Genomic DNA, 26602 nt, shown 5'->3' on the forward strand with positions numbered 1-26602 from the left:
TTTCTCTCACAGAATCTGGCAACACTGGTCCTGGTCCTCCCCCACTTGGATGTCACGTCAATAAAACACAGTTTGTTGACTCAGATACCAATGTGTGTGCTTGTTTTGTTTGCAGGCACACAACGGTAATTAATTTATAGTGCTGCATCCTTTATGTGTAAATATGACAGCTCTACCGTGTGTGTAGAGATGACAGCTAAAAACGTAGCCAACAGTGTCATTAAATATACATGATCACATGATGGCTATTCTGTCTATCTTGCCTCTCTGCCACACAGCTGGCTCCCCCCTGCTTTCTCTCTCTCCGCACACACACACACACACACACACACACACACACGCGCGCGCACACACGCACATGCAGTGGTGGAAAAAGTACTCAAGTGTTTTACTTAAGTAAAAGTATCAATACTGCAATTTAGAAGTACTCTGCTACAAGTGAAAGTCCGGAATTCAAATTTTTTTTTGTAAAAGTACAAAAGTGTTGGTATCAAAATGTACTTAAAGCACCAAAAGTAAAAGTACTAAAACGTTTGAAAATAGCAGATCTACAAGCTCACAACGCGTCGCGATGCGACGCGTTGTGAGCTTGTAGATCGGCTATTTTCAAATAGCCTAGGTATAAAATAGGGCTAAGGTGGTTAATGTATGTTTTATAATGTAATAATGTATATCTGCAAAGTAACTAGTAACTAAAGTTTTCAAATAATTGCAGTGGAGTAAAAGTACAATATTTGCCTCTGAGATGTAGTGGAGTAGAAGTAAAAGTATTGGAAATTGGAAATACTCAAGTAAAGTACAAATACCTCAACATTGTACTTAAGTACAGTACTTACAGTAAGTAAATGTACTTAGTTACTTTCCACCACTGCGCACATGCACACGCACACGCACACGCACACACAGTCTTAGATGCTCGACAAATGCACCACAGTGGATTCGAACCCAATAGCCAGCTAATGTACTTTACCACTGCGCCACCGGCCGAGTGACCACCATCGTTTTAAAACTAAATCCTAATGCTTTAATGGTATAGAGGTCTGTGTTGTGTACGTACCGGGGGTCTGGAAGTTGATGCGTCTCATCTCCACGGGGTCGGTGGGGTGGTGCGCCATCATCTCTGCGTTGCCCAGAAGGCTCTTGGTTCCGCTCGGCTCAGAGTCTTTGCGCTTGCTTCTCAGGGACCAGTGAGTTGAATGGTAGAACAGAGCAGAGAAACAAACAAAAACACCCAAAAAAGCAGGAAGGAAACACAAAGAGAAACTTGACTTGAGTATTCACTCTCCATGGAGACGCCGTCAGGTCACTCATGCAGGCTTAACAGAGGGAGTTAACCCATTCAATCCGGTTTCATTCAATTTCAGTTTTCTGAAAAACCTACGTTGCTATATCAGTGGTGCTCAAACTTTTTTCATGTCAAGGACCCCTAAAATGATGTGTATTTAGCCGCAGACCCCCATCTCAAAATATTTAGTTCCAGGGACCCCCTGAAGTAAAGTTTGCTTTAAAAAAAGTATACATTCAAAGATTTGCAAAAATGTTCACGATAAAAAAAAAGCAGATCTACAAGCTCAGCGCTATGAGCTTGTATACTGTATCTGCAATTCATTTTAATAGCCAAGGTATAAAATAATGGTTAAAGTGGTTACGCAGATGCGTTCCCGGTGTTAATGGGTTGAAGGTAGTGTAAGTGATATTCTTATTGTTTTTGTGAAAAAGTTAACACTATGTTCAGACAGTAATCGTTGCTAGAGAGCAGGGGTCTTCAACAGGGGGTACGGGACCCCTAGGGAGTCCTCAGAGTTACTACAGGGGGGGCCGCCAAATCTTTGTACACTAACCACATGAACCCCAGCGTCCCTATTCTGAGGGGAACACGAGGGGTCAAGTTTACTAAGTATTTTTAGAGGGTTTAAGTGGTTAAAAGTCTGAAAATACACATTAACATGAATCCAACATATTAATAGAAAAGATAAGTCAACAAACAGAAAGACATTAATTTACACAACAGAGAGCTGTAAAACAAGTCTATGAAGCTATCTATGAAATCTATGAAAAAGTTTAATCTGCAACACAATGTTATACAGTACGCTACAATATGTAGTGGGGGGTCCCTGCTTCATCTCTCTCTCTCTCAGCTAAGGGGTCCTTGGCATGAAAAACGTTGAAGACGCCATGATATACATGATATGTTTGGTTCAGTAACAGAGTCAACACCCTGTCTCTCCAGCTCTTTAATAAAAAGATAAATATCATATTTTCTGGTGGGTTGGCAATTTCTGCCAAAAATGAGAGATAACCCATTTATCAGATTCAATTTGATAGCGTTCCGGTTCCAATTTTTCTTCTTTGTGTCATCACTAGCAATTTCAGTTGTTTATTCTAGTCTATATCCTGTATGGGATCTCTCTCCTGCTTGGATGAATTGGTATTCCAAGCTGAAAATGCATGTTCTGTTTACTAAAGAGTTGGTTAGACAGGGAGACTCCTTTTACTGAACAAACACTCTATAGTAATGATCACTATCACAATATAGAGCTATTTAACACGGTTACTGAACAAATACTCTATAGTGATGATTAATATAGAGCTATTTAACACTGTTACTGAACAAATACTCTATAGCAATGATTAATATAGAGCTATTTAACACTGTTACTGAACAAATACTCTATAGCAATGATTACTATCACAATATAGAGCTATTTAACACAGTTACTGAACAAACACTCTATAGCAATGATTAATATAGAGCTATTTAACACCGTTACTGAACAAACACTCTATAGCAATGATTAATATAGAGCTGTTTAACATTGTTACTGAACACATACTCGATAGCAATGATTACTATCACAATATAGAGCAATGTGTAACACTCAATTTAACAAACAAACAAAAACAATATCCCTTACTACAGACATTATATTTCCAGACATCCTAAGGTGGGTTTTTTCTCTAGCAGAACAACATAAATTGATCTACAGGGCTAGAAAGAACGCTACGAACGCAAAGAAACTTTGACGTTAGCTTAAATCTCACCTGTCAGGCTTGCTGCTTCCACAATGGGGGTGTGTGTGGTGGGGTGGAGGAGGAGGAGGGGGGGGGGGGGGGATAATTGCAGACAGAAAAGGAAGGAAACAGGCACATTGTTACAGAGGGAAATCAATACGTTGCATTAGTATTCAGAAAAAGCCTCGGATAGCCTCGTAGCAGATATACCACAGGCCGGATGCAGAGGGACGGGCAGACCGTTTGACAGCTAGGCTGTCTGAACGGAGAGGAACATTTGGAGATCGTTCGCTGAATATCAAACGGGAGGGTTAAGGCGTTGTTGTTTTTTTTCTATACGTGGCGACAGCGGCATAATAATGAAGCCTCATTTATGCTTCGCCCGCACGACGGCGCCGCGCAACCGAGAAAAGCCGACCTACAAGCTCACAACGCGTCGCTGACGCGACGCGTTGTGAGCTTGCAGGTCGGCTGTTCTCGGGCCGTTGCTCGACGCGCGACGGTGAGCATATATTAGGCTTTTATGCCGACCCGACAAAGGCCTACAACATCAGTCGGATATCCGCCGTAAACGGTCTTGAATGGGTGAGAGCAAAGCGTGATGGATAGAAGCCTAATCCCAAAGGGTTTTCGGCTAGACCCCGGTGGAATATACTCACTTTGCTTCAAACGTATCTGCCAGTGTAGGTGTATGTGAGCAAGCGAACGACATTGACTGGGAGGAAAGTTTTTCTTTAAATATTGTCTTTTCTTTTCATACAAATGTAGGGAATCACAGATACAAAATTAAATCAGTTATCACTTGCTTAGTTTGACCCAGCAGTTTTGGAAATGCAGCAAATAGGATTACGTGTGAAAAATTGTAAAAGGCAGCTCAAAGTTCATCTTAAAAGAAAACTTCATTGTCCATTAAATTGAACATCGAATGGAAATGTGCCTGTGGCGATCTCTGGAATACAGTATACGGACAGTAAAAACACAACTAATACATCAAATCTTTGGAAAAGTATTTGGAAAATAATGTGTTTTATTTATTTGTGTGGGTGTGGGGGGGGTTGTGCTCACTTTTTGTAAAGCAGGATGGCGATGACGATGCAGATGATGAAGACCACGGCGAGCACGGGTCCTACCACCCAGATGAGACCGTCCGCCGCGTCCACGGGTTGCGGGTCCGAGTCCGGGGCGATCACGGGGTCTGTGTAGGGGCTGGCCACGTACATCTTCTGTAGAGAAGAGCAACACTAAACCAAAGGCTCTCCAAAAAGGGGGCACATACTGTATAGGCTGTGTTCACATCACTGGAAGCACAAATCCAGTTTTTTGGGGGCTTATCCAGACTAGTATCACATTTTTGAAGTTTGAACTTGTTACTTTGTGTGAAAATAGCCCGACAACTTCAGAGGATTAAAGGTTTATTAGGATTATTATGATCCGACTTCTACTCTCACGCTATTGTCGTGTCCGTGACTTCTTCCCCCTCCGCTCACTGCAGGGGGCTTTGATTGATTGATTGATTGAGTACTTTATTTAGAAGTTGGCAGGACAAAGCACATGAAAGTACAGTTCAAATACAAGGTCAATTTAATAGGATTAAAAAGCCCAAGAAAGCCAATGGCTACTCGCTCGGTGTTCAAATTGTTGTTAAGAGGGGACGTTCGGCTCCTCAATTCTTATTCAATTTCTGTATCATATCATAAAAGGAAAAGGTATAATCCTCAACAGTGGTGGAAAGTAACTAAGTACATGTACTCAAGTACTGTACTTAAGTACAATTTTGAGATATTTTTACTTTATTGGAGTATTTCCAATTTTCAGTACTTTTACTTCTACTCCCCTACATCTCAGAGGCAAATATTGTACTTTTACTCCTCTACAATTATTTGAAAACTTTAGTTACTAGTTACTTTGCAGATATAAATTATTATATTACAAAACATACATTAACCACTTCAGCCCTATTTTATACACAGGCTATTTGAAAATAGCAGATCTACAAGCTCACAACGTGTCGCGAGGCGACGCGTTGTGAGCTTGTAGATCTACTTTTTTCAAACATTTTAGTACTTTCACTTTTGGTACTTTAAGTATATTTTGATGCCAATACTTTTGTACTTTTACTCAAGTAACATTTTGAACACAGGCCTTTTACTTGTAACGGAGTATTTTTATATCGTGGTATTACTACTTGTACTTAAGTAAAATACCTGAGTACTTTTTCCACCACTGCAGATAGGCTGCAGTCTGAACAAAGCCATCGTTCAGCTAAAGGAGCAGCGGACGCAGTGAGTCACTTGTTTATAAAGGTCTATATCCATCCTCATGTTTACTCCGCTCTAATACAATAAAAAGTACAAAATTAAATAACAAGCGGGGGCGAGCAAAGCAATAATAATATCACCTCCGCCAGCCCACCAGAATGAGGACGGACGCGCCGTCGCTCTTTATTAGCCTCCGCTAAAGGAAACGAGCGGTGGGGGCGTTATATTTATTGTCTGGAGCTTTTTATTCTGTTTTTTTTTCTTGTTCCCTGTTCGCCGGCGGTTTGACTGACATGTGTTGTTATTGTTGCAGCAGCGGTGCGTTAGTGACGGCGATGTAAGGTGACAGACCTGTGTGTGTGTGTGTGTGTGTGTGTGTGTGTGTGTGTGTGTGTGTGTGTGTGTGTGTGTGTGTGTGTGTGTGTGTGTGTGTGTGACTTTAAAAAATATATATATATATATTTACTGGGTTTTCTGCCTTTATTTATAGAGTATTAGTGAAGGTGGACAGGAAACAGGGAGAGACATATGGGGAGAGACATGCAGTAAAGATCGTCGGTAACGGGACTCGAACCTACACTGTAGCCTAGGTGCCCGGACCGGGGCTTCACTACAATTATATGAAAACTTTAGTGACTAGTTACTTTGTACATTTTGAGAGCTGGTAGATCTGCTATTTTCGAAATATATCTTTATACATTTTGAACTTGTCATATGGGACATTCTGCACAATGAGTACTTTTGTTACTTGTATATTTTGAAGCCGATACTTTTGTAATTTTGCTCAAGTACATTTTGAATACGGGACTTGTACTTGTAACAGAGTATATCTACGTTGCAGTATTGATACTTTTACTTAAGTAAACAATGCGAGTATACTTTTTCCACCACACTACATTGTGAGGACCATTTTACCAGACATATATAGGTTCTCAAAGGGGTGAGTTCCAGGGGGTCCCCAGCAAAAGTAGTCAACATAGCATCACAATGGTTTAAACCACTTTACCCATTTATATGTTGGCTATTAGTGATGAGCGGGTCGACCCGTAACCCGCGGGACCCGCGGGTCAACCCGCAGCGCGGGTGGTTCGAGTCAGGATTTCAGAGGCAATTATGCAGGCTGCGCGTAAGTGGGTCAGCCGCTCTCACACGAAAAAAAAAACCAACAACCCTATTTTGAACAACATGCTTGTTTATTCAGTCCATGACAATGTTGTGCTACTGTAGACATTTAAAGGGACTTTAGGTACTTAAAAGAGCGCTATATAATCTATATATATATTCCCACCGCGGGTCGCGGGGCGGGTTGAGCCATAGATTTATATATGGGTTCGCGGGGCGGGTTGAGGCGGGTTGGGTTCCGTGGCGGGTTGGGGCGGGGCGGGTCATGAAAAAACCCGACCCGCACATCACTATTGGCTATATTCAAAAACAGCAGCTCTACAAGCTTGTATATCTGCTATTTTTGATTATTTTTTTGGAAAATATCGAGAATGTTGAATAATTTTGTTTTTGTTTTTACTCTTCTGGGGGTCCCTGGCACCATTTTTTTTCAGATAGGGGTCTGTGGCCAAATACATATCAATTTGGGGGTCCTTGGCAAGTTTGAGAACCACTGATATTCTTTGAGACACACATACGGGTATTTCGGGGCGTGGCCCAAGCCGCCATTACTTTTTCGGGTGAAACAACACAGCTTTCACCATTGGAATGTAATTAAGGAACATACACATTGTTAAATATTGTGGGTTTATTTCACCATAGCGCAACATATGGTGAAGTATAGTAGTGCAGGTCATTGCAACAATCGCCGATCTTGTGAAAGATTAAAAGGGGACGCCAAACATTCTAAACGTTCCGCGATTCTGCCAATAATCATATTCTTTCAGAGTTTTTGCCGGGCCAAACAAAAGACATCACGTGACGTTGATTCCCTTCCCCTATTCGCTCATACTAGGACATGATGGATGTGTAGGCAGAATAATATAGAACGGTGAACAGACATTGACAGTGAGAGTGGTGCGGTGCGGTTGCGGTTGCGGTTGCGGTTGCGGTGCGGTTGCGGTGGCGTTACCCCGGTGGTGGCGTTGAGCTCGGCCAGGATGAAGAAGACGTACTCCTGGCCCGGCTCCAGGGCCCGGTTCTCGAAGCCGCCGTAGTGCAGCTGGTCCCCCAGGGTGAAGAAGGCGGGCAAGGTGGCGGGCGTGAAGCAGGCCGTGATGTAGGCCCGCCGCAGGTCCACCGTCTTCTGCTGCCGACTGTCCCTCTGCCGCTGGCTGATGTCCTTCAACAGCTGGACACCATCGGAGAGAGAGCAAGGTTATTATAGTTAAACCAAAACTAAACAAATAACCAAAACTAAAACTATTAAAACTACAATAAAATAAATAAACAATAACTAACTGAAACTGTATTGTGTGTTTAGAAAATTAACTAAAACAAACTGTAAACTGTAAAATTATAGACAAGATGCCCTTAGTTTTCGTTTGTGGATGGTTGGTGGTTTATCTGAATAACATTTTAAATGCTATCTTTTGTTAAGTTTTTATTACACAATACTTAACTTTTCAATCCTGCACCTGACACATAACCCAAAGTATAAAAAAAACCTAAAACTAATAAGAACTTACTAAAACTATTAGAATGTTCTAAAATATAAACTACGGTAATAAAAACGAGCAAATCCGCACTAAAAACTAATTAAAACTAACTGAATTAGGAACAAAATATTCGAGCTAAAACTAAACTAAAATGAAAAATCCAAAACTATTGTATCTTGTAGATTGGCTATTTTTGAAAGATTTTGACAAGACAACAAAAAGAACCATAGTGAAATGGGACTTCTGCATGATAAGTAGCCTACTTTTAGTACTTTGAGTATATTTTGATGCCAGTACGTATACATTAAAGTAAGTAAAACAAATTGAATACAGTACTTTTACTCACAACAGAGTATTTCTACATTGTGACATTGGCACAAAAATCTGACTACTTCTTCCAACCACTGCGGTCAAAAAAAAGGGGGAAAAAAGCCAGATGTCTCAATAACCATGACGAATGGTTGAAACGTTGACATTTAACCAGCAAAGGGTTAGATTTGCTAACCCTTTGAGCAAATCTAACTTGAGGCGTTGCCTCAAGTTTTTTTTAGGCAGTGGGAATGATGTTAGTGTTTATACTGTAAGGTCCTGGGCTCCCTGCAGACAGACAGACAGGATAGAGAGGTGGTTATATGATATGTGTCTCTCACCTCTTCCAGGTCCATCTCGTCCGGGCTCTTCAGATGTCTGATGACTCCCCTGGCCTTCCTGAGAGGGACTACCACCACATACACGTTCCTGAAGGGGGACACAGCAACAAAAAACAACTTTAATAGCTGTCCAGTGACACGAGCAAGGGAAATTATTTTCAAATGTCTCCTCCTCTCCCCTCCCCGGCTTGTCGAGGAGCCGGCAGAGGCAATTTTTTTGTGTCTTGTTAGAGGGGCTAGTGTCCACAGGAATATGTTTTATGAGAGGAGAAGTGCTTTGGACATCATGTCCAGAGCGCTGAGCACTGAGCCTTATTGATGTTCCTTCCGACCTATCATCCCGGAATTCTCCAAAAGAGATGTTCCAAGAGATGAGCCAAATAAAAGGCTTTCCGTGGACACAAGGCCCCAAAGCCATCCTGGTGGTGAGAGACGTTTGGACTCATGGAATTATTGTTTGTATTTGTAGTGAAGAAGACGTCCTCAACCACAAACATTTCTTTTCTTTAAATTGTTTTTTTTCATGGGGGCTTTTATGCCGTTATTTATAGGACAGTAGTAGACTGACAGGAAATGGGGAGAGAGATGGGGAGTGACAAGCAGCAAAGGTCGTCGGGATCAGGACTCAAACCCACGACACGCTGTCAGGCTGGAATTGCAGCCTAGGGTGCCTGGACCGCTACGCCACGGTCCAAGCCAACCACAAACATTTACTTAAATACTTAACTAGTTTCAAATGGTACAAATATTGATAAGAAAGCGTTTTGGACACTCCTCTATGGACAAACTATTTTATATTTGAACCCTAATATCCTATATTTTAACTGCAATTTGTTAGCGAATGTTCCCCCCAGGATAGGCATGCTGGGGTTCATAGTACCTTTGGCCTGTGCTGCCGGACAGGACTAAGAAAACAGAGTTTCAACAACACATGGATGGAGCATCAAATGACGGGATCATCCGAAAACCATTGGAAGATATTTCTGCAACTGAACTTGATAGTGTGATCAAGAGGTTAACACATTGAGTGCCAAAAACGGTCCGGACCGTTTTTGAGAAGCTGTTTTTTTCCCACGTGGGGCGCTCAAAAGAAACTTTGGGATCATCCAAGGAATCTCTAAGAAGGAGAGGCCGGATGTGGATCCATGTCAAAAATGCTTCCGGTCGTCCGCTCCAATGTTAACTCCTTGACTAAAAGCTTAATATCTCCATTTCTTTTTAACGTGGTGGAAATGAGCCGTTTTCGATCGGCGATCACTCTGAAATGGAGGATCGCGTTAGAAATATTATTGTTCCAGGCGTTAGTCGGGACCCTCCGCCGTCTCGCACGCAGGCTTTGTTTACATGCGCGTCCTCGTCGGGGCTTCTACAGCACGAAACATATCAACGTAAGTGGATGGAAGATATGCTGGCACTAGATGTACCCTATTTTAATAAACCTCTGCCACACAATGTGTTAAGTACAGACCCTCTGGTGTTGTGTGAGTCTTACTTGACAGGACTGCGGGTCTCCAGTGAGGGCAGGATGATGGTGACGGTGGTCTCGGTGTCTCGGGTGTGGTCTATCTCCGGCCGGCGGATGGTGATGGGCGGGGAGGTCTTGGCGTGGATGCGGTGGCGCAGCCCCCCCATGTTGCCCTCGGGGGAGGTGATCTTGAAGTCGTAGCTGGTGTCCGGCTGCAGGTTGGGGATGACCGCCTTGCGGAGCCGCGCGTCCACCTCCATCTTCTGGCGGTTGTACTCCACCTGGGCGACGAACAACAACTAATCAACAACACTTGTTGCCATATTTTACGAGAGAAATAATAAGCTTTATATGAACTTGTAGGTCTGCTTTTTTCAAAAGAAAATCTTGAAAAAAAAGTGAAACATTTTGAATATTTTTCTGAAACATTTTAACAACAACATGAAGTATGGGGGTCCCTTGGGGGGTGGGGGGGTCTTGCTCAAGGACACTTTGTCACTGACTCAGGGGGGGAGCCGGGGATCAAACCGGGAACCTTCCGTTTCCCAAGTGACCGCTCCACCTCCTGAGCCACAGTCGCCCTGTGTTTTTGGCTATTTTTGAAAAATCGTGAAAATGTGTGCAAATCTTTGAATATATATATTTAAAGCGAACATTTGCTAAATATTTGGTTCCAGGGACCTCCAGAAGCAAAGATTTGAGTTAAAAATTATGTTTAAAAAAATATATGTATTCAAAGATTTGCACAAAATGTTCAAGATTTTTTTTTAAATAGCAGATCTACAAGCTCATAGTGCGGCACTCAGTGCCGCACTATGAAGATCTGTTATTTTTGAATGGCCCAAAGTATAAAATAATGGTTATAGCTCAAATCTAAATTGACACAGATGCGTTCCCGGATTGAATGGGGGTTATAATGTATTTTTGGGGCCAAACAAATGTAAGAACGTGGCTGACGTACGGTGAAGCGATAGGGGTAGGTGGTCTCCGGGAACTCCCAGGTGAGCAGGACGCTGGTCTTAGTGGCCAGGTTGACGGAGAAGTTCCTCGGCACGTCTGGTGAAAAGGAACCAAACAGACATCATCAGTTATACTCTCAGAAACAGCCGTTAGTTTATATCTTCACATCATCAGTGCCTCTGCTCTGCAGCTCCAGCCCTGCCAACTGAAAGAATCGTAGCGTGTTATGGCCGTTAGTGAGGATGAGGAAGTGACCAGGAATGTGAAGAAGAGTGGGAGGAAGGAGGAGCCAGAAGACAAAATATAGAAAACAAGACAGACTGCGAGAAGAGGCCACATGCCACTAGTGTCAGGTGGTTATAGGACGAAGTGTCGGAGTCCCAAGTCAGCATGTCAAGCGGACATTTTGGGGTGGGTGCCGCGTGCATCTTCAGAGCATGAGAATCGCCCGTCTTGTTGAAAGCCAAAAAAACCTTACCTGTAGATCCGTGGTCGTCGGTACATCTGGACTTTTAAGACTCAGCACTTACCTCCTCCTTCTAAGACAGATCGGTTCCATTCCCCCATGAACCCTTTTACCTGCATTTACGGGGGGATTGGGTTGTGTGATAAGAAGCAGCCAGTGGCCTTGATGCACAAACATCCATTATGCATTCAGCCTGTTTGCTCCCAGCTGGTTGGTTGGTTGGTTGGTTGGTTGGTTGGTGAGGGGTGGGTGCTGGTGGGGGAGGGTGGGAGTGAAGGAGCATTCTGTGGCGATAAAAGAAGGTTAGCCAATGGAATACAACCACCCTAATGACTACTAACCATCGAGTGTCCCGAGTAGACCTCTAGACCTACTCTGCACATATAAACACTATCTGTACCTAGTAGACCTCTAGACCTACTCTGCACATATAAACACTATCTGTGCCGAATAGACCTCTAGACCTACTCTGCACATATAAACACTATCTGTACCGAATAGACCTCTCGACCTACTCTGCACATATAAACACTATCTGTACCGAATAGACCTCTAGACCTACTCTGCACATATAAACACTATCTGTGCCGAATAGACCTCTAGACCTACTCTGCACATATAAACACTATCTGTACCGAGTAGACCTCTAGACCTACTCTGCACATATAAACACTATCTGTGCCGAATAGACCTCTAGACCTACTCTGCACATATAAACACTATCTGTGCCGAATAGACCTCTAGACCTACTCTGCACATATAAACACTATCTGTACCGAATAGACCTCTAGACCTACTCTGCACATATAAACACTATCTGTACCAAATAGACCTCTAGACCTACTCTGCACATATAAACACTATCTGTACCGAATAGACCTCTAGACCTACTCTGCACATATAAACACTATCTGTACCGAATAGACCTCTAGACCTACTCTGCACATATAAACACTATCTGTACCGAATAGACCTCTAGACCTACTCTGCACATATAAACACTATCTGTACCGAATAGACCTCTAGACCTACTCTGCACATATAAACACTATCTGTACCGAATAGACCTCTAGACCTACTCTGCACATATAAACACTATCTGTACCGAATAGACCTCTAGACCTACTCTGCACATATATAAGCAGAGCTGCTACCTTTAAACGCATTTAAAATCTGAGGCTTTTTTGGGCGGTGAAACCGCCCCTATAAGTGAGGTTTGGATATTTGTACAACAAATCCTGCGCTGTGATTGGCCAAAAATGGACCCCGCCTAACCCTGCACCGTGATTGGCCAATCACAGTCTATTCAGGACTGTGATTGGCCAGTGTCACATGACACATGAGCATAGCCCTATATAAGAAACCATAACTTTAAAAAAAACATAAATTTGTTTTTTTTTTAGTTATGGTTTCTTCCATCATAAAGAGTGTTTCAATAAATGTATTTATTTTTTGTACATGATTGGTTGACTCCATTCAGTATTGTGATTAGCTAGCAAGACACCGCCCACTTCACACTGGGTGTGATTTTTTGTATACTATTTAAATAGTGTTGCTATGTGTCCCAAAGTGACTGCAAAAGATTGCTGCTATTTGTCTCAAAAAAGCTTTATACCCTGTACATATAACATGTATAACGATGAAATGTGACATATGCTCTGTTTAACACAATGCTGTACCCCCTCCAACTGTGTATACTTTCCCCATTTTCAACTGTTTTTATTATATTTTGACACTTGCTCTGGCAATGTATTGTTCTATTCAGAAGGTGGAAGAAGCACTCAGGTTTTTTTTTACTTAAAGGACGACTTCACCCATTTTCCCAACCTATCTTCATATAATTGGTCCTCACTAATGCTGGCCTGAGGCCCACAGGCCTACCTGTCTCCAAGGCCAGGGTTTGGCAGACCAGTGCAGGGCTGAAGGGCCCGGGCCCTGCCTTGGTGTGGGCCCTGAGCCGCACCTGGTACACCGTGCTGTGGTTCAGGCCCCGGATGGTGAAGCTGGTCTGGCTGGCCGCTAGCGCCACCTGCTGCAGGGGGGAAAACCAAATAAGAGAAAACAAAAATTAAAAATATATATATTTCAGTTAATTGAACAAAGAAAAAGGCAAAATAACTAAACTGTGTGCGTTTATTAAACTAAAATTGTTTCGAAAATGTCCTTTGTTTTAGTCTTGTCCATATTTCATAGATAAGTCTATTTGAGGTGGATATGAAATCTTATATTCTAATAATTTTAGATGTCAAAAACAGACAAAAAATAGCAAGAATAGCCAATCTTCAGCTAGTTTTGCTATATTTCTGACCTCGTTTCGCCCCAAACACCCCATATATTACAATTTTAAACTAAAAACTATAACTAAGCCTTTTCAAAAACTAAAAACTAAAATAATCCGGCAAACCCACTTTAAAAACGAGTCAAAACTTAAGCGAAAAAAAAGAAATAAAAATGAAACAAAACTATACGAAAAATGTCAAACCTTAGCAGGGAGGGTGGATGAGGCGGTCAGATTCAGGACAGAGGAGGTCTTGTTGGGTGAGGCGGTCAGACCAGGGACCTTGGAGGACTTGTTGGATGAGGAGGCGGTCGGGCGCGGGACAGAGGAGGTCTTGTTGGGTGTCATCATGTTGGGTGTCACTGGGACAGGGGAGGTGTTGTTGGGTGTCATCATGTTGGGTGTCACTGGGACAGTGGAGGTGTTGTTGGGTGCCATCGTGTTGGGTGCCATCGTGTTGGGTGCCATCGTGTTGGCTGCCATTATGTTGGGTGCCATCGTGTTGGGTGTCACTGGGACAGGGGACGTGTTGATGGGTGCCATGATAGCTCGTCGGTACACCAGCGTATACTCCGTGATGAGTCCGTTGCACTCCTCTGCCACCGGGGGCCGCCACGAGAGCTGCAGAGAGCAGCACGAGGCGTCGACGGGGTCCCGTATCCTGGGGTACCCCGACGGCGGGAGCTCGGGCAGCTCCACTTCCTGCTGCGCCGCGGCGCCGTAGCCTGCGCGGCTCTGAGCGGAGAGGGCGAAGACGTAGGCAGAGCCCCGGGAGAGGTTAGAGACCGTGTAGGACCTCTCTCCAGCTGTGAGGTCCACCGTGGTCGTGGTGGTGTTGGTGGAAGAGGAGTTCTTCAGGCCATACTGTAGCCGGTAGCCCTGGATCTCCAGTGGAGGACCCTGGCTGTCTGCATGGGCTGGTGGTGGGAGATTTTGCTGTATTACATAGTTTTTCATCCCAATTGACCCTTTTTCCCACCCATGATCTTCCGCTACTTTGAACATTTTTGAAAGTATAAAATTATTAAGTATATGGCCTGTTATTGGCCATAGTAGATTATTTTGATAATCGGTAACAGTCAATTCTTAGGACTAGAGGTTTACAATTACTTTTTTCATTGTATTATTATTATTTTCTTTTACATATGGCCGTAAAAGGCAAACACTATTATGCACATTCCAATATTCAATGCCCAAAACACAACTAAATCATTACTATTTTTTACTTAAGTAAAATTGTCAATACCACAATCTAGAAATACTCAGTCACAAGTAAAAGTCTGGTATTTAAAATTTACTTCAGTAAAAGTACAAAAGTATTGACATCAAAATAGTACCAAAAGTAAAAGCACTCTTTATGAAGAATGTCCCATTTCACAAGTTCAATATGTATACAAATATTTTGAAAATAGCCGAAGTATACATAAGGCTAAAGTGGTTAATGCATGTTCTGTAATAATAATCAAAATCTACAAAGTAACTAGTAACTAAAGTTTTCAAATAATTGTAGTGGAGTAAAAGTATAATATTTGCCTTTGAGATGTAGTGGAATAGAAGTAAAAGTATTGAAAATTGGAAATACTCCAGTTAAGTAAAAAAAAAATACCACAAAATTGTACTTAAGTACAGTACTTGAGTACATGTACTTAGTTACTTTCCACCACTGACGACAATCATTCGTCAACACAAATGTATCATGATGGTGACAGTCCTACCTGGTGGAGGAGTCCAGCCAATCAGCACTGACGGATCGGCTCCTGGCTGCAGCCTCAGAGACGGGAGGCCGGGGACTGCAAACCAAATGGAACAAGTGTCTTCAGCAACAAAATCAATGAGCTGATAATTAAAAAGCTTGAGAAACAAACTTTAGACGGTTGTTTACAGTGACTACACAGGTTTCCTAAGGCAGCTTTTTTTTTACAAGATCAATGGCCCGAGTGAGCGTGTTTGTAACTACGTCCAGCCAATGAACTGTAGTACTTGGCAACGGCATACAGAAAACTTCTTCTTAGCTCCAGACCCAATTGAAATTAGACGTTTGCTCCTGGACCGAAACTAGTGAAAATAGCAGATCTACAAGCTCACCATGGTGGAGAAAGTACTCACATTTATTACTTAAGTAAAAGTGTCTATACGGCAATGTAGAAATACTCTGTTACAAGTAATGGTACGGAATTCAATATTTACTGTAAAAGTACAAAGTATTGGTATCAAAATGTACTTAAAGTACCAAAAGTAGAAAGTATTCAGAATGTCCCTTTTCACAACTTTTCAAATGTATTCACGTATAAAAAATCTTTAGAAAATAGCCGATCTACAAGCTCACAATGTGAGCTTGTAGATCGGCTATTTTCAAATGGCTGAAATGTTTATTGGGCTGAAGTGGTTAGTGGTTTAGTAATAATATCAAAATCTACAAAGTAACTAGTAGCTTAAGTTTTAAAATAATTATAATGGAGTATAATATTTGCCTCTGAAATGTAGTGGAGTAGAAGTAAAAGTACAGAACATTGGAAATACTCTTAAAAGTAAAAATATCTCAATATTGTACTTAAGTACAGTACTTGAGTAAATGTACTTAGTTACTTTACACCACTGCAAGCTCACAACACGTCACTTCACGTTATGCTCACCCATCCCTAGTGTATATATAAATGTATATGCTCACCCATCCCTAGTGTATATACATATAAATGTATATGCTCACCCATCCCTAGAGTATATACATATAAATGTATATGCTCACCCATCCCTAGTGTATATATATAAATGTATATGCTCACCCATCCCCAGTGTGGTCACCAGCCTGGCCTTGCTGTGCACGCCGTCTCCCTTGGTGCTGTAGGCCGCCACCGACACAGAGTACACCGTCTCTGCTCTCAGATCTCCTACGATCATCTCCTGGAGATAAACAACACATCAAAGACACATTTAAGGGATAGTTCAGCCCAAAAAAATTACTCATTTTCCGGTAGGAGACAAAAAGGAGATTTTTCTTTGTGTCTCCTACCGGAAACCGCTGCTGGTCGTCAAATTATTGGCTTAGGAAATAATCCATGAATTCAAGTCTTCATGGGGTGAGTAATCGATAGAAAAAATGTCATTTTGGGGGTGAATTATCCCTTTAAGGTGCAGTAGGGCAACACATAAGGGAATAGATTTTATTGACAAAACATGCATGTACAGTACAGTACTGTACAGGAACTGTTCATATTTATCAGGATCACACACAAAAACGCTCAAGAGATTATCTTCATTGTGGCCCCTTGAGTGCAAATGTGTGTGTAAATTGAGTGCAATGTGTTTGTAAATATCGTCTGCTATTTGTATGTAAATATCGTCTGCTATTTGTATGTAAATATCGTCTTCTATTTGTATGTAAATATCGTCTGCTATTTGTATGTAAATATCTTCTGATATTTGCATACAAGTCCATATCAAGACAACAAAGTCAGTTGCATATTTAATCATCTGTAAATGAATTAAAATGAGAAGTTCTGAAAAGGCGACAGTGTGCAGGTAGCAGACTAGGATTGTACAGTGAAGACATTCTGTACCGAGTGAAGGACGTTGGTAGCTGTACATACCGTATTGACTGTACTTGATAAACTATTGACCTATGGAATGTACATGGCAAATGTGTTGTATTCAAAACCAGCTCTGTCTGCAAAGCTCTGGAAGCCTCTCTACTGTTAAATGTGAGATTAAATGTATATTGATGATATAAGTGTCCTTGTACTTGTTTACATGGAGCTTGGGTGAGTTTAGCACCCAAAAAAAGCATCGCGCTAACAAACACGCTTTATCGTGTGCAGAGGTTTGGGCGTGACTGTTCTCTCTAAAACTGGCCACAGCACGACGTCTGGTCAATGCGTTTCAATGAGAATGCGTGTGGAGAAAAAAAAACGTTTTCCCCTCCCAGAGCGGAGTACAGCATGCGTGCAATGAGAATGGCAAAATCAGCGTCCGTGAGCTTAAATGCTTGCATGCCTGGTGGGTTTCAAGTGTAACACTGTGTGTGTGTGTTGTGTTGAACTGCCCGCAGTGTGTTGTTGTAACATTGTGTGTTGTGTGTTGTCTCCAGCAGAGTGTTGTGTACTCACATACTGAGTGGAGTCATCCTCCTCCATCTGAACCAATAGACCGGACACACCCCACAGGCACAGAGAGAGAGAGCGAGAGCGAGAGAGAGAGAGAGAGCGAGAGAGAGAGAGAGAGCGAGAGAGAGAGAGAGAGAGAGAGAGCGAGAGAGAGCGAGAGACATAAACACACAGGGGAAGTGAGTCAATGGGCTTACAGTATATTATTCCTTGCTCAATGATAAAAATGTCTCTTATATAATCATTATTTTATTATCCTACATTAACTGTGCCATAGGGCACTCGGGTGGCACAGGGGGTAGAGTTCCTGTCCACCAGCGTATAGAGTCTATAGGGGTTCGAACCGACCGCGGTGCCGCCCACTTGGGCCAAGCGTCTATTACGAACACAATAAACTGACTGTGTTCGGATCAGGGAAGTCGGGAGGGGGAGGGGCCAGGAGGGGGAGGAGCCATCTTTGACGCTATACGCTAGCAGCAACTGCGGAGGGAGGGCGCTATGTCCTCCCGGCGGGGGCTCCTCGGCAGTGTTGCCAGATTCTGTGAGACAAATAAGCAACCAGGTCCAGGAAGGATAATAATAGGGGAAATACAAATTGTTTATTCTAAAACAGTGGTTCTAAAAATGGGGTCTGGGGACCCCCAGGGGTCCTTGAGGGGGTCCCAGAGGGTCCCCAGCTAAATGATTGATAATTAGAAACAAAAATGGACTGGTCTGTGGAAATGGAACCATTTGGTTCCATTTGTGCACTCTCAGAGTTATAGGGGGGGCGGGGGGGGGGGGCTCTCCGTGGGCTAATGCATACAAAACTGGGGGGGTGGGGGTCTTGAAATGTAAAACTTTGAGAAGCACTGCTCTAAATGTAAAACAAACAAATACATAAATAATATAATAATAATATTATAATAACCTGGGAGTCGTCCAGGAGGAGGTCCTTGATTCGAGGCAGGCTCCGTGATTGGCTGCCCTCCGCCAGGCCGAAGTGGACCTGGTAGCCGCGGATCTGGCCGTGCCGTAACCGTGGCGACACCGAGCGCCAGCTCAGCCTGAGCGCCGAGGAGTTGAGCGGACGCACGTCCACCTGCCGGGGGGCCGCGCCCGGGACTGACACCACACACACACACACACACACACACACACACACACACACACACACACACACACACACACACACACACACACACACACACACACACACACACACACACACACACACACACACACACACACACACACACACACACACACACACACACACACACACACACCTAATTAATTAACTGAGTAATTGACCAGTGCAGTAAATGAGCTACTGAGTGATCAATATGTGTTTGGATTTCATGTGCTGTAGTTCCCACTGCAGACACTCACTCACCATCAGTGGTGTAAAAAGTACTCCATTCTTTTTACTTAAGTAAAAGTATCAATACGGCAATGTAGAAATACTCCGGAATTCGTAATTTACTTGAGTAAAAGTACAAAAGTATTGGTATCAAAATATACTCTAAGTACAAAAGTAAAAGTACTCATTATGCAGGATGTCCCATTTCACAAGTTTTGAAATGTATACAAATCTTTTGAAAATAGCCGATCTACAAGCTCACAATGCGTCACATCGTGACGCATTGTGAGCTTGTAGATCGGCTATTTTAAAATGGTCGAAATGTATATAGGGGCTGAAGTGGGTATTGTATGTTTTGTAATAATAATCAAAATCTACAAAGTAACTAGTAACTAAAGTTTTTCAAATACAATATTTGCCTCTGAGATGTAGTGGAGTAGAAGTAGAAGTACTGAAAATTGGATATAGGCCTACTCCAGTAAAGTAAAAGTACCTGGAAATTGCTCACTCACCATCCTCATCTGTCCTGCAGACCGCTGGCTGGCTGCTGAGGACATGATCAGTCCCCTGGTCACTGGAGGAGGAGGGGACGGTCCCCTGGCTCCTGGGGACCCCAGTCCCCTGGCTCCTGGGGACCCCGGTCCCCTGGCCGGTGGTGGAGGAAGGGACCGCCAGCGTGACTTTGTACCAGCTCCATTTGTCCAGGCCCTCCAGCACAGAGTGACCTCGCTCAGGAGGAACCATGATGGAGGCTGCTCTCATCTTAGTGCTGAATAATTTAAAAAATAAATAGTGACATAGCTTGCAGATGTGCCATTTCCGAAAATAATTGCGAATATCGGTAGCACTTGCTATGCATCCCATGTGTTTAACGCATTATACACATACCGGTACTTATAAGGCCTTGTAATCTAATCATAATCCTTTATAATCATATTTATAAGAGCTTATAAATAGTGCTTTATAACCATAACTCATTATGAAGCTTATTATAATGACTTATACGTTCAAGTATAAATGCATTGTATTACGCTTATAACACGTGACGATTAGTTATAACAATTCATAACAACATATAATGCAATCATAACACATTATACAGCATGTTATAATGACTTATGTCAAGTATTATAATACTTCATAATTGCTACCCACTTGTTATGCAACCCAAAAATAAAATAACGGCGATCAGGCTTATTATCATGTATAATAATTGTGACAGAGCCTACTGTACCTCATCTCTCGACCCTGACCTTCGACCCCTGACCCAGACACTCTCTGGTAGGTCAGCTCGTAGTCGGGCGTGACAACGGCGCCGTCGTCCTGGCCTTCCGCTGGAAGGGGCGGAGTCTTCCACCGGACTCTCAGCGAACTGGAGCTCACACTCTCACAGGACACGCCCTCAGGGGGAGCGGCCGACAGCGCTGATTGAACGATTTTGTTCAGAGAAGCAACCCAACAACAGAACGGGGGGCCAATAAGAGAGGCAACAGAAGCCGAAAAGGGTGATAATGTGTCACGCTACCGGATTCCAGTGGTGGAAGTACTCACATACTGTATTTTACTTAAGTAAAAGTAGCAATACCACAATATAAAAATACTCTGTTACACGTAAAAGGCCTTTGTTCAAAAATACTTACTTGAGTAAAAGTAGAAAAGTATTGAATATTCAAAATATACTTAAAGTATCAAAAGTAAAAGTGCTACAATGTTTGAAAATAGCAGATCTACAAGCTCACAACGCGTCGCATCACGACACGTTGTGAGCTTGTAGATTATAATATAACAATTTATATCTGCAAAGTAACTAGTAACTAAAGTTTCCAAATAATTGTAGTGGAGTAAAAGTACAATATTTGCCTCCTAGATGTAGTGGAGTAGAAGTAAAAACGTACAATTTTTTTTAAAATACTCCAGTAAAGTAAAAAATACCTCAAAATTGTACTTAAGTATAGTACTTGAGTAGATGTACTTAGTTACTTTACACCACTGCCGGATTCAGATATCCATCCTTATTTCTCAGCCTCTGTAGCAGATATACACATGAATTATAAATTGCTATTGCTGAAAATGTATTTATTTTCCCCTAACATTAAAAATCAATAACCAAAGGAAATCAAAAATCAACATAAGTCCCATTAATGTCTGTCTGTTTTTATTATCCTCTAACATAAAAAAAATCAATAACCAAAGGAAATAAAAACAAATCAATATAAATCCCATTAACGTCTGTCTTAAATTTTGTATCGATTTTAAAATTTTTAGGGCATTAGGTGCCAATGCAAGTAATTTTCAATAAACGCCAAAAGGTCCATAAGCTCTAAATTGTTATTCATTTCATGTTTCCATCGGCTACAGAGACTGAAGAAATGTTTTTGGGTTTTAGTGAACGTTGACAATCCTGTCAAGTTGCTCAGAAAACTGAACAACTTGACAGTTGCCTTCTAAAGGATTCAAGAAGGCCTTTTTTTTTTAGAACCCGGCCTCTCAGGTCTATGAATGGGACAAATCAATCAGAGCAAAAGAAAAGGAACGGGGAGAGATAAGGGACAATAGACGGAACCAATAAGCAGCTGAGTCAAGCTGTAACTGAAAAAATAAATAGTCTCTATCAGGGTGGAAACCTCATAAGTCCCAAACAGTTCGGGATTCAAATCCCCAAAAACAGCAAAAGTAGCAGCAAAAGTAGCAGCAAAAGTAGCAGCAAAAGTAGCAGATCTACAAGCTCAAAACGCGTCGCTTCGCGCCGCGTTTTGAGCTTGTAGATCTGCTACTTTTGATGCTTTTGTGCGTCGCGTAGTATGATCAAGTAGGGTGTTAATTTACAAAAAAAAAACATAGACCGTAACAGCGTCACGCCATTGCTTTCTACAGACCGTAAATGAAGCCTATTTTGCAGCGATTTCAAAATCCGCCATCTTTCTATATCCGGTTCCGAAATGCCAACGGAAATGAATGCTATTGGCTGAAACCGCAGCGAGGGCGGGGCTTCACTCGGTAGAACCCAGTAGAAACCCTATAGAAACATACCCTACTTTATCATTCATTTAAAAATAAATGGGACCATAATTTACCAAAACGCATATCATGGTGATTGAAAGGAGACTTTAAACTAGCATATAGGAAGCATATAGTATTTATGACAATGTTTATTACGGTAATAAAATCAAGTGTTAAGTTCGAAGTCCAAAAACCCATCCGCTTGAATGGAGCCTAATTGCTTCTGCAACCAGCTAGGGGTGAAACAGCGAGACTTCAAGCCATTCAAATGAACTGTCACACTTCCTATATAGCCTCAATTTACAAGCCGGATGCTAGCCCCTTGAAAAAAAAAAAAAACACAAACATTTTAAATATGGAGATAGGAGGTTTCTGCCCCGACGACAGCAAACGAGATGAGATAAAAGTCCAGGACGAATGCGAGGCCCCGGTACCAGCGGGGCCAACAAAAACACAACCACACAAACAGGGGAGACATAATGTCAGGCTGCACAAGGCCTAATGAAATAAGGCAGAGAGCAGCGTATCGACCCTAAGTGGACAACTTCATTATAGCGGAGGAGAATGTGTAACTGATACACACAGATTGTATTTTATCCTTCTGTTACAGTATAGCCGCCAGGCCAGTTAACCCATTAAGACCGGGGACGCATCTTCTGTGTGTCATTTTGCAGATTTATTTGGCAAATCAAAAAAATAGCAGATATACAAGCTCATAGCGCGGCACCGAGTGCCGCGCTATAAGCTTGCAGATCTGCTATTTCTTGAAACATCTTGAAAACATTTAGCAAATCTTTGAATACATATATTTTTTTTAACATTTTTGACTTCTGGGGAGGTCCCTAGAACAAAACCTTTTCATGTCAAAGGACCCCCAAAATGATATATATATATTTGTCCGCCGACACCCACCCACCCCCATCTCAAAATATGTCGTTCCAGGGATCCCCCAGAAGCAAAGATTTTAGTAAAAAATATTAGCTTTAAAAAATATATATATATTAAAATATTTGCACACATTTTCACGAAAAAAATAAAAAAATAGCAGATCTACAAGCTCATAGCGCGGCACTCGGTGCCGCGCTATGAGCTTGTATATCTGCTATTTTTTTAATAGCCTAAGAAATACAAAAAAAATGACAGATGCGTTCCCGGTCTGGATGGGTTAGAGAAAACAGGCCCCCAGATTTATGAATGAAAAACAGATAAAAGACGTCGTGTTTGACGGCCGCTGAGGATGAACTGCCGGGCCGCGCACAGCGACACAGATAAAGATGTACAGTAAATTCGGTGCCGCTCTGGGGACCGGCGGAGGAGGCATAAACCTTGACTCTTTCTCTACTGTAGTATACTGCTGGAAGGACTTCCACTGCAGGCTGGAGGCCAAATGGTGGAAGAAGAAGTACACAGGATTTATTTGTACTTAAAAGTACATAAGTGACAGTAGCAATACCACAGTGTAGAAACACTCTGTTTCAAGTTAAAAAAAAAAGGCCTGTATTCAAAATGTGCCTGAGTAAAAGTGTAAAAGTGTGTCATTTTAGATTTATTTGGCTATTTTTGAAAAATCGTGAAAATGTGTGCAAATCTTTGAATATATATTTTTAGTGAACATTTGAAACTCAAATCTTTGCTTCTGGGGGTCCCTGGAACAACATATTTTACAAATGTTTGCTTGTATGCATTCAAAGATTTGCACACATTTTCCAGATTTTTCAAAAATAGCAGATCTACAAGCTCATAGCGTGGCACTCAGCTCATAGATCTGCTAAGGGCTTAATTGGTTAATGTATGTTTCTTCACAATAAAGTAACTTGTACGTTTTCAAATTAGTGGAGTAAAAAGTACAATGTTTGACTCTGAGATGCAGCGAAGTAGAATGATAAAGTATTGAAAAATGCATGGACATACTCAGGTACAATAAAAGTAACTCAAAATTGTACTTAAGCACAATACTTGAGTAAAAGTACTTAGTTACTTTCCATCCACTGGCTGTAGGGTATAGCGTTTCATTCAGGCTAAAGGCAGAAGGGGGAGAGAACAGAACAGTGGAATGAAAGGTGATCTGACGCAGTCCCTAAATCACCGTCCGTTCAACACAGAGGCAGCACTCAGGGGGAACACTGCAACGTCAGGATAGGATGACACAACTCTGTTTTTAGAATGACAAGTGCTTCAGCTTAGCGGCACGATTAAACAATGTGGACGCACGCGCACACGGAACAAAGGCTCTTTGTGTCTCCTACTGGAACCGCTGCCGGTCACCAAATTATTGGCTTATGAATGCGACAAAAACAAAAAAAAAAATCCATGAATTCAAGTCTCCATGGGGTGACTAATCGATAGGAAAAATAGTCATTTGGGGGGTGAACTATCCCTTTAATCCTGTGAGAACCAGGAAAATTATCCTTCACTATGTCTATTTCTCAAATTCTATAACACTTGTGGGGACATTTACCCCTCACGAGTATATTAGTAAGCTCACTCACGCACACGCACACACACACACACACGCACACACACACACACACACACACACACACCCCAGGCCTGAGATATATCAAACTATATCACTCTCCTCATACGCACACACACAGCCGTGGGGGAACCCATCCACTTGTGTGTGTGTGTGTGTGTGTGTGTGTGTGTGTGTGTGTGTGTGTGTGTGTGTGTGTGTGTGTGTGTGTGTGTGTGTGTGTGTGTGTGTGTGTGTGTGTGTGTGTGTGTGTGTGTGTATACAGTTGAGTGTGTAGTACACATGTGGTAGAGTAACAGTAATAGTGGTGGTTGACAGGTTCCAGCATCTCGATGCATTCAGCCGTTCTACAGCTGCTGCTGTGTTTGAGCTTCAGGGGAAACGTTACAGTTCCAGACCAAAGAACCAACGCATTTTGTCTCTCCGTCGGGGCAGAAAAAAAACTCATATGTCCAAATATATAGTTACACTTTTCAGGATTCAAAATTAAAGAAATATAGCTAAAAATAGCCAATCGACAAGCTCGAAGGATCTGTTATTTTTTATACTTATGTGTGACGCTATGTACTGTTAGTATGATCAAGTAGGCCGTTCATTTACAGTTAGAGGGATAATTCACTTTCAAATAAAATAAACATAAAAAAATATATAAAAAATTAAAGAAAAAACGTATGGAAAAATCGCAGTCATCAGTCCTTCTAATGCGTGAGGAGGACGTGATTTTTCCATTACTTTTTTTCATTTATTTTGTACATTTAATTTTACGTTTATTTTATTTGAAAGTGAAATATCCCTTTAAAATATGGCGATAAGCCGTTTCTGCCTCACGTGACAATTTTTTATCATTTTCTGCCTTTATGTATAGTTTCATAGTAGAGATGGACAGGAAACAGGGGGAGAGAGATATGCGGAGACGATTTTTATAGTGTGGTATTGCTACTATTACTTCTCCCGTCTCCCGCATGGAGAGAGCCAACACGTTATCACCTCCAGCCTGAAAAGGAATTCCTCCCTTAGTTTAGCCAGGGGGAGACATCTAGGCTTTTTAGGTGATCAGACACAGGCTCTGAGCCACTACACCGCTATCACCAGTCCCAGAAAGATCACAGGGATTCTCTTGTACAAGTGAGACCTAGTGGTCCCAAATGGCAGCCGTTAAAAAAAAGACATATACACAAGAAAGACACAGAAAACAACAGCAAAGTAAAAAGGCAAATTATTAGGAAGGGGTGTGGAGGGGTATAGTAGATTAGAGGGTAAGGGGGGTTTGCTGAGGAGGGAAGGTCAAGGTTAATGAAATAAACATAACCTTCCATGTATGAAGCACTTTGGTCAATTTCGATTGATGTAAATGTGCTATATAAATAAAGTTTGATTTGATTTGATAACACCGACCACTATACAGTAGAATCAGTGGTTCTCAACCTTTTTGCGACCACCCAAAATAATCATATTATTTGAACTGGGGACCTCCACCCACCCTGACAGAATTGTTACTTACATTTAGTTTGACTCAGTTCCACAGATAAATATTGTGAAAATAGTCGATCTACAAGCTCACGACGCCTCGCTTTGCGAGGCGTCGTGAGCTTGTAGATCGGCTATTTTCACAATTTTCAAAATTGTTGCCTCTTTCTTATATTATTTGAATATTTGATGATAAACTGGTCATATGTTTGACCAGTTTTTATAGTATAGTTTGTTGATTACTTTTGATGCAGTAATGGTCTTTTTTTAAGGTATTAAAAAGGTCTTAAAAGTCCTTAAAATTGTCCAGAATTTACTGTCATCTGGAGAGACAACCCAACATCATATGGGGTGGGGTGTGTCCCCCTGGGGATACCGACCCACAGGTTGAGAACCACTGCAGTATAAATCATCCACATTAGTTATTCTCCCACGATCTCATCCTTTCACATCACGCCTACAACAGACAGTAGAACTCCAGTGTTATAGAAATCATCTCAGGTAACATAAAAAAATCCTGCAGTTTCA

General features: G+C 41.9%; 1 protein-coding gene across 1 annotated transcript in view; it reads right to left on the reverse strand.

Annotated features, from left to right (window-relative positions):
* ptprsb (protein tyrosine phosphatase receptor type Sb) overlaps positions 1–26602 on the reverse strand; it is a 178753-nt gene that overhangs the window by 41920 nt on the left and 110231 nt on the right. Inside the window, exons 14-19 of the mRNA XM_080439207.1 lie at positions 10947–11041; positions 10013–10266; positions 8521–8608; positions 7345–7563; positions 4078–4235; positions 1058–1176 (exon numbers count right to left, since the gene is read on the reverse strand). Coding sequence (XP_080295333.1) covers positions 1058–1176; positions 4078–4235; positions 7345–7563; positions 8521–8608; positions 10013–10266; positions 10947–11041 — 933 coding nt within the window. The remainder of the gene's footprint in view (positions 1–1057; positions 1177–4077; positions 4236–7344; positions 7564–8520; positions 8609–10012; positions 10267–10946; positions 11042–26602) is intronic.

The sequence above is a fragment of the Gymnoscopelus braueri genome (genome assembly GCF_963280865.1).
Source record: "Gymnoscopelus braueri genome assembly, chromosome: 10".
Taxonomy (NCBI): Eukaryota; Metazoa; Chordata; class Actinopteri; order Myctophiformes; family Myctophidae; genus Gymnoscopelus; species Gymnoscopelus braueri.